The sequence below is a fragment of the Amphiura filiformis genome, chromosome 4 (assembly GCF_039555335.1).
Source record: "Amphiura filiformis chromosome 4, Afil_fr2py, whole genome shotgun sequence".
NCBI lineage: Eukaryota > Metazoa > Echinodermata > Ophiuroidea > Amphilepidida > Amphiuridae > Amphiura > Amphiura filiformis.
In genome coordinates this window covers 46,700,712-46,712,894 of record NC_092631.1, presented here as the reverse complement: position 1 = coordinate 46,712,894, position 12,183 = coordinate 46,700,712, and the positions used below count along the sequence as shown (strand labels likewise).

The window sequence follows — 12,183 nt, the reverse complement described above, 5'->3', positions numbered from 1 at the left end:
TGCATAGTGATACGTCCCTGTTTTTGCAATGTCTGTATCTTCTCTGTACCTCTGTCCAGATGCTGTAGCTCTTGAATGTATAGTCGCATTGAGTTCAGATATTCTAGGATAGGAAAGTCATGTCAGAAACTCTGGCTACTCTTTTGAGGGTATAATTTGCATGTATGTGATGCGATCAAGCAAAATCAGTCCAAACTCGGAAATATTAAATTTTCAGTTTCTTATAGGATAGTGAAAGGCATTTACAAAGATGCATTTTGCAGAAAACCCCATTGGAGTTGAACAACCAGTTCTAAAGATATGAGCAATTAAAGACTTCCCAAAACAATGGAAACAAAAGGAAATATTTTCTTTGTTTAGCTATATCTCAAAATCAGTATTTCCGAGTTCCGACTGATTTTGCTTGATCGCATCACATATTATTATGATAATTTATATATGTGTCATATTTTGTTTTCCAGGATCATTCCATAAGTACAAGCCAAGCATCACCCGAGGCCCATACAGAAGATGCCCCAACACCTCTGCCAACACCAAGCAAAAAAGTTAAGGTGAGTTCATCTTGTGGAAATAATGGTTTCCAACTATTTTTATGGAATGGTTCAAATTTGATATAATACTGACATTTTAATGTATTACCTTGCCACTGTTGACTTTACAAATGTCATTTAGCAAGTTCTTGTGCAGATTCAATAAAATATTATGTACTCGCCCTGAAATAGTTCACTTTCTAGCATGATTCTTTTAAATTGCATTTCATTGATCAGACATGATCCGGCTTAGCATAATTGTTGCACATTCAAACATAGCCAATAAACCACCTTCAAATTGCATGATCTCCCACTGGTATTTATCAAAATGGAAACAAGCATTGGTGCGTGATTCAACCTAATTAGCACCCCAGGCACGTAAGTGGTAGGTCAGTCATTTTTGAGGGCGCTTGTTAAAATTATGAAATGAAAGTTGCAAATGGGTATTGTCATGCATAAATATTCACAATAATGTGTATCTGAAATCAGAATCCCAGACTTGTTGTAGAAGATAATTATATATGCATCATATATTGAATCAGAATCAGGGTCTTAGCTAGGAATTGAGGTTTGTCCATCATTTGAATGAAATTGCCTGTCCTAATTTGACCTTTAAAACATTTACCAGACTTCTGCAGCCCATTGGGAGTTCAAAGAGTTCAAATATGTATTGCTATAGCCTTGTTTTGCAAATCTGGTCTATTTAAAAGGTCAATAGCCTTTCTCAACACCTACAATTATAATGTAGCATCTGTCAAAGGCATTAATTTTGCCCGTCCCAGGAGCTAATTCCCTGTCTGAAATGACGGGCAGACGGGTGGCTAGCTAAGACACTGATCAGAATTGTTTGACAAATTACCTGACAACATTGATTCTTTTTTTACAGAGAAAGAGCTCACATAACCACCATAATGAGGACAGCAGCTCTAGTAGTAATAGCAGCAGTAATATCACATCAGGATCACCCCTCACATCAGGATCACCCCGCATCGTCATGACAGCTGCTGCAGCGAAAGCCGTCGCCGCATCATCACCCTCTATAACACTCTCGCCGGTCAAGGTCAAATGTAACTGTGAGGACAAGTATACGGTCAAGTTAGAAAATTATAAGGAAAAGGCAGAGAAAGAAAAAGAGGAGGCAGTTGCAAAGGCGATCGAGAAAGCAGAAGCGGACGCCGCTGCGGCTGCTGCTACTGCTGCTGCCGCTGTTGCTGCTGCTGCAAAGAAGGTAATTATGTGTAAATGTGACCTGGGGTCCATTTCACTCAACTTTTCGAAGCTCCGTAACTCAATAACCATTCGTAAAGTTTTGAATACCCAATATTAGACGTGTAACCTTAAGAATGGTCCTGTAGTAAATCCATATTACTTACGAAGGCTACCGCTCGTAAGTAAGTTTAGTGAAATGGAACTTATGACTCGTCGTTAGTTACGAACGATTTCGAGACTTACGAAGCTTCGTAAAGTTTAGTGAAATGGACCCTTGGTGTGTTTCATTAAACGTTTAATACATCGTAGTGTAAGTAACCCATTGTAAAGTTATGAATACTTTTTACTCATCGTAACTTACTATGTGTTCCTGTGGTAAATCCCTTTACTTATGATACATGCCTCTCATAAATCTCCTTGAATGAAAGTACTTATGATCAATTTTGAGACTTACAAGGTGTCGTAAGTGCTATATGTGACCGTCCACGGCGAATGAGCCGTAAATTCCTCCCATGTCAATTTTGTTTTATTTTGTGTTTAAAAATAAACATCATAAACTTAAAAATGGTATATCATTTGACTTCAAACGATATCCAGAAGCGGAGTTATGGTTAGTTAAACTTTGCTCCTTCAACAAAATTATAGCTTTTTTTTCGTTTCTATGTGTGTCTCTTTTTCCACATTGCTGGCAATAAATATCAAACAGTCATAATTGGCGGTCATTTCAAATCATCCCCAAGTCAACGAGGTTTAAGAAGGTTTTCTCATTGTTAATTGTTGGTTATGCATATATTTACAAATAACCCACCACTTGAAAAGGATTTAGCAAAAGCAAACAAAGACCAGAGCTATTAAAAGTTCTATAGCCATCTAAGGTAGAAGCTTATTATCCACTTCAATAATAGGATTATTGATTGGTGTTGTGACTATCCAAATAAGACAGATGTCGCGCCAGCTTAAGTGACCGATGAATACGACCTTCGTACATTTTACACCATAACTCAGAATACAATTTAGGGAATTTACGGGTCGTTTGTGCTGGCGGGTCACAGGTTGTAATTTTTTGATGTGGAACAAAATGCCAGAAATTTTCCTTTAAAATGACACCAAAAGTACATTTACACATGATTTTGGGAAGGGTATTCTGATACTTTTGCATCATCATTCTGACAAATTTGTTTTCTACTTTACATTGGAATGAATAGGGTTAGCATAATTTGTTAATTGTTAATTCCATCATTTCCAATTCAAACTTGGTCCGCCAGTCAGAAACCATGAAAGTAACTATCAGGGGAATATTATCTTTTCATCATATAACTAAAAACCATGTATGGCAACTTGTTCCCTCTTTGTTGGGAGCAAATGTGTATACAACACCAGCACATCTAGGCACACATATTGCACAAATGCCCATAACATGTATGCGGTCAGAAAAACGAACAAGCCATTACAGAAACACATGGGTTCTTGCTCTTATGTGTGCATGAGTCACAAAATTAATTGATATTATTTGTAAAAGATATGTGTAGTAATTATATACATACATTTATTTTTCCCCAGAAAAATGGAAAGAAAGAGAAGGAAAAAGAAAAAGAGAAAGATGATATTGCAGAAAAGATAGAAAAGGCTGTTGCTGATGCCCTGAAAAAGGTAAATATTTTCAAGGTCATTAACACACCATTTAGTAAAAATATATAGGCCTAGTAATAAAGGAATAATACCTCGTAGAAATGATCAGAAATAACTCATTTGTTCCATTTGATTGTAGAGGTTGTATGGTAATGAATACACATTATAGGCAATTAATGTGACCAGCACATATCCTTAAAAGTGACGTTGAATATAGAATATATCATGATCTGTTGCCGAGTCATCTGGCATTTACAGTTTGTCCACTCTGAAGTACAAAGTGACAATGCACACGTATACAGCGTGTTAACAGTGCGCAGTGCTGCGTCTCTGCTTCAGGTATGAGTACCTTCATTATTATGTTTTGATGGATCCAAGTTGTGATAATATTGGATCCAAAACATAATAATGATAAAATTGGATGTGAATATTCTCAGTCATCCAGGTAGATAAACATAATAAAATGAATATTAAATCTGTTCATCTGGACTTACTATTTTTGATAGCGACAGTATCGCGTCTCATCCAAGACGCATCATCAGGCTGACTGACCAGGTTGTTGACTATTGACCTGTGACGTACTTGATGGTATGACGTCACAGGGGAGTCGCCGGGGTAGCTTCCGGATTGCTGCGTCGTAGGTCCTGGACAGGTTGTGGCTGTTAACGCTGTTGACGAAAACATCAGGTTCACGCAGGAAGGTTTACATGACAACAAACTCCCATTTTTGGATTGTTTGGTCACAGTTGAGAACAATGGCTCGTTAAATACCACAGTGTACAGGAAATCCACTCATACAGACCAATACCTGTTGTTCGATTCACACCATCCGCTCATTCACAAACTCGGGGTAATTAAAACCCTATTTCATCGTGCAGAAAAAATCCCATCTACCGAGGAGGCTAAGTTGGAAGAACGTAATCACCTCAAATCTGCGTTAGGTACTTGTGGGTACCAGAACTGGACATTTGAGAAAGCTCTCAAACCTCACGAGAAATCAAAATCCATCTCGTCTGATTCCTCTACCACAAGGAGCACTCGTCCAAGGAACATCACCATCCCATACATTGCTGGGGTTTCGGAGAAGCTTAAGCGAATATTCGAAACACAACATCCCCGTCTCCTTGAAACCGGGCAATACTTTGAGACAGAAACTAGTGCATCCCAAGGACAAACCCCCCGCAATAAACAAAGTAATATTGTTTATGCCATCCAGTGCAAAGACTCTGACTGTGAGGACTCCTATATAGGGGAGACTAAACAACCCTTGCACAAGCGTATGTATCAGCACCGTAGACCCAGTTCTACAGGTTTGAACGATTCGGCAGTTTATACGCACCTCAAATTTGCCAACCATTCTTTTGAGGACAAGGATGTGCTAGTGCTCGACAGAGAACATAAGTGGTTTGAAAGAGGAGTTAAGGAGGCAATACATGTCCGGCGGGAGGAACCTTCGCTCAACAGAGGAGGGGGACTTCGCCACAACCTGTCCAGGACCTCGACGCAGCAATCCGGAAGCTACCCGGCGACTCCTGTGACGTCATACCATCAAGTACGTCCAGGTCAATAGTCAACAACCTGGTCAGTCAGCCTGATGATGCGTCTTGGATGAGACGCGATACTGTCGCTATCAAAAATAGTAAGTCCAGATGAACAGATTTAATATTCATTTTATTATAAAATTGATGCTTTACGCCCAATATTTATTGGTCTCGCTATGAGTTTTAAAATATTGGACTCGACTACGCCTCGTCCAATATTTTAAAACTCATAGCGAGACCAATAAATATGGGCTCAACCGATCCAATTTTATATCAAAGTCGGCACAATGTGTGTGTCAGCGTCTGTACTTTGTACTTCAGAGTAGACTGACTGTAGACCTTTTCAGTAACTGATAGGAAATCTTTGGAAATTAGTTCACAGAGATGCCAATTTGAAAAAAACTGAATAGCTTTACTATAGTTTTTGGCAAGGTTCTTCTGTGGTCTACCGATTTGGCACTGCTGTTTATAGCGTAAACACAGAAGTGGTGGCTTCTGATTGGCTAATTCGCCAGCGAAGTGGTTACATAACTCCCTAGTAACTGGATCACGCACCTTTTGGAATTGATGCGATCATTTTGATCATGGTGTAGAACTCAAAAGCGTGATCCAGTTTGCATTACACGTAACACTTCGCTGGCTTAATTGAATTGTGCCATCATCACATGGACACCTCATTCACAGATCAAGCTGCGCAGAAATGTGTGACCTAGTTCTTTTTATGCGGTAATCAGGAAGAGCAGTCAAACACCACTGAAGGACATTGTTGAGCAGTATAACATTAACCTGTTTAATGAATGTGTGTGCATTATTATATTTTCTGCTTGAATTTACTTTCAGGCTGAAAAAGAGTGGGAGAGTGAAAAACAGAAAGCCATCAAAGAAGCTGTGAAAACAGCAGTGAAGGAAAAGACAGAAAGCATGGAGGTTGATATTGAGAACGTTAAGACAGAGGCAAAGAAGGATAAAGAAGATCAGGAACAAGAGATGGAGACATTGAAGACCAAATATGAAGAAGAGATTGCCCAGCTGAAGGAGGAAATATCACAGACAAAGAAGAGGCAATGGGTAAGATTCACAATGGACTATTCCAGTTGAAATCTATATGCCCCCTATGGAAGACATGACCTTAATCTTCCACACAGGGAGTGTTGATTTCAAATGGGGTTACCTGAACGAGTGACTCCATTTCCAAGCTACACCCCCTCTGTGGGAAATTAAGGTCATGTCTTCCATAAGGACATGAATAAATAGGTATGAATAAGCCTAGTTTTTGAATTCATTCATGTTTTAAAACAATTTAGAAATGCTTTTGAAGAAACTGTGTAGAAAACTTTACAGGATGTCAACAATCCTGAAAAAACAAACCCCTTTTCTGCAACTTCCAAAACTACAATCCCGGTCATAATTGTTCGAACACTTTAACATAGGTACTTCAAATATGCTCCCCCCATTCCCCCCAATCAATGTTGGTAGTTGTTTTTTTGGCCATGCACCCCTAGAAACATCCAACATTGATTGGTGGGACAGGGGGAGGGTTGTAGTAGTAGGGAAGAGTTCAGACTTCACACCAAAGAAAGCGAAATTGTAAAATGTCATTTATAACAGAAATACAGTTTCAAACAGTCCTACTTTGACACAAGTGTTTGAACTACTTATGACCAGGATTGTAGGATCAGTTGTGTGCAGTAAAACCTTTTCCAGATTTGCCAGATTATGGTTTGTCGGATTTGTTTTGCCTTATGGATGTATTGTATATTCATTCTTTGATGGCGAGTTTTCTCACTAACAATTATTCCAGCAATGTTTTGAAATATTTACCTGCTAATATAGTAGATAAAAATTGAGCAAATTGCAACTAAATCTGTTTACTGATTCTGTCTGTTTTTGTTGCAGTGTATCAATTGTGAGCAGGAAGCCATGTACCACTGCTGTTGGAACACATCCTATTGTAGCATCACATGTCAACAGAACCACTGGCACAAAGAACACAAGCGACTGTGCCGGCGTAAACGCTAACCATAGCAACCATCGCTATGGTAACCATACCTGTGCCAAAAATGTACTCATTTCTTATTACCGGAGAAGATCAAGTGAACACAACTCTCACCTTTTGAAAGAAGAAGAAGAAGCGCCTTTTGTCGCTCATTGCTGGGAAACAAGAATTTATTGTAAAAAATATTGAAATATCAAATCACTGAAAGCACCGTAACCCTGGCAACCATTGTGTATAAATTCTACCAAATTCTTCTCAGGTGTAATCATAATTACTGGCATTCACAGCAGTGGGATGTGTTTAGTTCTGGACTACAGGGGGTGTAGAATTTCAAAATACAACTTTTCTTTCCTCTACTAAAAACTGCAATAAAGAGGGAAATTTGAACAGGATCACAGAAATAGACCAGAGATGGCTGAATAAGCCAAATCGGCATTGGAAGTTTGCAATGCATTGTGGGACAGTTTTTGCAGTTTTGGGACATTTTGCCCTCTGACTTATTGGGAAAATTCAGAATAATTGGTTTTTGTGCGTACAAAATATAATCTAAAATGTTTTACAAGAATGAAAACAAACCCAAAAAAACGTTATTATTGAATAAATAAATAAATAAATATTTAATGATAACATTATGACAATAATAAATTAATTAATAATAATTCTCGCTATTCACAATAAGAGCGCCAGCGATTTGCGATGTAATCGTGATGTATCATGGGAAAAGGTCGACATCAAAGTCCAGCATAATCTGAATATTACCATGCTATTACATAGGAACACGAGACAATATTTTTTAGTTTGTCAAAATAAAGGTGTTACACGCGAATCGATACTCAATAATACTTAATAATGTGATTTGAAATGTGCACAATTAACTTTTTCTCTATCGATCTGCGTGTAATACCGTTATATTGACAAACTAAAAAATATTGTCACATGTTCCTATGTAATAGCATGGTAATATTCATATTGCGCGGACTTGGATATCGACCTTTTCCCATGATACATCACGATTACATCGCAAACCGCTGGCGGCGCCCTTATTGTGAATAGCGAGAATTACAGCAATTTCCCCGATATGTCGGAGGTCATAGTGTCCCAAAACTGCTCTCAAAACCGGAAGTTATAATGGCGATTGGGCTTATTACTCATGATGGAGATCATTGTCAATTAATGTAGCAAATGTTGGTAGGCAAACCTCTGTGAATGGGAATGCCACAGTTTCTAAGACACACATTATTCAATTCCACCTTATGTAGGATGGAGAATATTAGAGGTTCACTATTTTGGTCACCATACCTGACAATTCAAATGACAGATTTCCATAGCACTTTGCATAGAGCTATAGGAAGTCCTTCTCTGGTCTGAGTCTAAGGTGGTGATTAACATTTTAAGGGAAACAAGAAACTGTTGAAGGAACAGGGCTTGAATTTCAGGGAGGCCACCAAGGCCATTTCCTGCCCTTTTTCAGTTGTGGCCTTAGTGCTCCAGATCTTTGTCAACTCCCGAGGCATTCTTCATCACTTTTTGGCCTTCTTTGTCTTTGCTCAGTGGCCTGGAAAATGGGTGTCCCCAAAAAATTCAAGGCCTGGAGAGGAAACTAGAGTTGTACTTACACCCCTTTGAGCGCAAGACTATACATATGTTGCTGCTGTGTGGCCAATGAATTGAGGGTGATCGGTAAACCGTATCTCCAATACTGTATAGACATATTGTACAGGATATATTTTAAACAGTTTTTTTTTGCTGTTTTTATGACTTTTTTATATTGTGTGGATATCAAATTTATGTCAATTAACAAAAAAAGAACACAAAATAGGTGTTGCTATTTCTATCGACAAAACAAGATAAAATGCAGCGGACTTTACTAAAATTGATGGTGTCCATGCAATGAGATGCAGTATTGTACCCATAGAAGTTATTTTTAAACCAGTTCATGTTATTTCTACCCCTATAAAGCAGTTTTTGTACTGATTATGTATTGGAAACCAATTATGATTAATACACATCCTTCATATACATGATGATGATAATCATGATAATTAAATCATCATACATAATAATGAAAATGAGGATTTTACAGAGAGTTTGAATTAGCAATTGTTTATGTACATGTCAAATGGTCTGAAAGACTGAAAGTTTGTGAATGCTGCATCGTGGGTATAAAGAAAGAAGCATGCTGAAATATAAAATAGCAAAACGAAAGGCAACAATGATGAAAAAATCACACAAGGCAGCCATTATGTGATGGGGCCGACAAATTGGGCTATTTCAGTTGAAATACATGACCTTAATTTTCCACATAAGGAGTGCGATTTTCTTGGTGTTATCTGAATGGGTGACACCATTTAAAATCTACAGCCTCTGTGTGGGCAGAACGGTAAACTGCATATCCGTCAATACACGCTTTTTCAATGGGAAATGAACTTTGCTGCTTGGATGATGTCACGATGAGGTTAGCATTTATTCCGTATTGAAAAGCGTGTACTGACGGATATGCAGTCGACCGGCCTCGGGAGATGTCTTCCCTCTGGGATGTGAAGATTTCAATTGGAATAGCTCATTTTGACCAATTTGCATCTTGGGATGAAATGAATGACATGATCAAGCAAAACGAGGACAAGTGGAAAATTTCAATTTTAAATTTTTTTTTAAGAATAATTTATCGGCTTCAGTTAGATCCAACTGTCTTCGTTATTATGTTTTGATGAATCCAAGTGTGTGAAAATATTGGATCCAAAACATAATAATGTTGAAATTGGATGCTTTATACGCCAATATTTTTTTGGTCTCGCTATGAGTTTTAAAATATTGGACTGTCTCGTTGGACTGTGTCTTGTCCAATATGTTAAAACCACAGACGAGAAAGAAATAGACCGCGTACAACCAGTCAGAGTCTCAGCATCACCTGATAATGAGGGCCGATTGTTCTATGAAATGTGACAGGCGAGACTGCTACGCAAATACCGCATATTTTCATGCTCGATCTCGTATACGAGAAGGCACACAGCGCTGGCGTGATTGTTAGACACGGCACGATCGAACAATCTGCCCTGAATCTGAACTCGCATCATACAATACACGGGGACTTTGACTGGTTGTACGCGGTCTGTTTCTTTCTCATCTGTGGTTAAAACTCGTAGGTCAACCAATAGCTAATAGGCTCGATCGATCCAATTTTATATCAAAATTGTATCAAAGATGGCTGGTGATTAATATATCTGAAGGTAAATGAAGAACACAGATTTAGATTTATTTGCCAACAACATCTTGTCCTCAATTTGCTGAAAGATCAGAGTGTTACAGCAACATTGTCCTAGATTTTGCTGGTCACTGGTCAGGTCACACATATGTGATGCGATCAAGCAAAATCAGTCGGAACGCGGAAATATTGATTTTGAGATATAGCCAAACAAGGGAAATATTTCCTTTTCTTTTCTCTTGTTTTAGAAACTCTTTAATTGTTCATATTTTTGGAACTGGTTGTTCAATTTCAATGGGGTTTTCTGCAAAATGCAGCTTTGTAAGTGCTTTTTACTATCCTATAAGAAACTGAAAATTTAATATTTCTGAGTTCCGACTGATTTTGCTTGATCGCATCACATATGTCATCGTTCAAAGATGTTTCATTGGTATGCACACAGCATGATGTCACTGCCTTAAAGAAACCAAATGAAGTAGACTTTAGAATTACTGATTGGTGTGAAAAACTCCGGACTAATGCAGACCTGAACTGGATTAAAATGGGCTTTACTCCTGATTTCCAGAAAAATTTAAGTCCTATAATCCTCTTTGCCAAATGAAACATATATCCAATCCTAATCATTTAGTCGGAATTAACTGGTAATGAAAGTCACATTTTTATATTTGGGAATTTTTGGAATGGGGCAAAAACATGCAAGTTTGCACGTTATTTGACAATCACAGGTCTGAGCATCCAGAATCTTGAGCATAGGCTTAATCTGACTGATGTATGTTAATTTGTATTAATCTGCTATAAAATAGGATAGAATATGTTTACTAAAAATTAGAGAATGCATATACTGATATGACTTTGTACAAGTCTTGATTGTCGCACCATACCAAAAATACTCTAAAAAGATGTTTTGGACCCTAATTTCCAAAGGTTGCCAAATATTACAATTTGACTTTTATCTCCATCTAAAGGATTAGGATTGAGCTGTGTTTTCATTACTAAAGTTAGTCTGCTTATGTGATTTCTAGCCTCAGTTTTTGCAATACAATTCAAAACCAAACTTGTACAGCATGAACAGAAATAGAGAATTATAATATTATCTATATGATCAACTGAATTATGTTATTGTAAATAGGAATAGGTGCATAGGGTTCCCCCATTTTTATTTGCCTTTTTTAATCACTACTGTGAATCATTTCTTATTTTTCTATCACAAAATTGAATTTTGTTTTCTCTATGATGATGATGATAATAACCTTGCAACTGATGTATGTATATTTGTAGTAAATAGGCCAATTAAATGCTAGTTTGTGAGGTGAGGAATTGTTTAATACGTAATAGTATTTTTGTGATTTGAGAAGTTTGGATGGTTGCATTGACGGCATTTTGGTGAAAAATTCATGATGGAAATACTGTAGAAGTTAACTCTATGTAGTGTCCCAAAAAGAGCAGAGTTTGCCATTCTGTAATGCATTCAAGACAATGTGTCATTTGTTGCTGAAATTGCATGATTCTAAGATTTGGCAAAGAAAAAAAAAAGAGATCTTAGGATCAATTATTTTGTGCCGCAAAAAGTCATACACCCCCTATGGAAGACTTGACCTTAATTTCAATTGGAATAGCCCAATTTTTAGTAATTGACCTTTTCGGTAAATCCCATAAGCTTTTGTGAGTACCACCTCAAATGACGACATCTCAGGTGTATGCGCAAAGGCTTATGGGATTTACCGAAAAGGTCAATCTGGTATATGTCACGGACAAATGTTATGATGGATTGGCTTCGGTTTCTGACAATACCAACTTTCTTGCCTAATGCTGGTTTCATACTTTCTGCCGCTTGCCGCTGAGCGGTGTGAGGTTTCATCATGCCGCTTGCACTTGTCTGCAAGCGGAGCGGCACACCACTGAGCGGCAGCGGCATGACTCTGAAAGCCACTCTTGCTGCTAAGCATTGCTCCAAAATTGTATTTTGTTCTCATACGTCAGAGCGGCACCGCTTCGAGTTGATTTGAATTCAACTCCCAGCGGTGCTGCCGCCACGGCAAAGCGGTGGAGTGATCGATATATCGGCTTTCCGCTGGT

At 38.1% G+C, this 12,183-nt stretch overlaps 1 protein-coding gene across 1 annotated transcript in view; it reads left to right on the top strand.

Moving 5' to 3' along the window:
* The window catches only part of LOC140150952 (zinc finger MYND domain-containing protein 11-like), a 38,347-nt gene extending 30,717 nt beyond the window's left edge, over window positions 1-7,630 (top strand). Inside the window, exons 11-15 of the mRNA XM_072173110.1 lie at window positions 462-551; window positions 1,417-1,758; window positions 3,300-3,389; window positions 5,750-5,977; window positions 6,806-7,630. Coding sequence (XP_072029211.1) covers window positions 462-551; window positions 1,417-1,758; window positions 3,300-3,389; window positions 5,750-5,977; window positions 6,806-6,928 — 873 coding nt within the window. The 3' untranslated portion in view covers window positions 6,929-7,630. The remainder of the gene's footprint in view (window positions 1-461; window positions 552-1,416; window positions 1,759-3,299; window positions 3,390-5,749; window positions 5,978-6,805) is intronic.
* The last annotated feature ends 4,553 nt before the right edge of the window (window positions 7,631-12,183 follow it).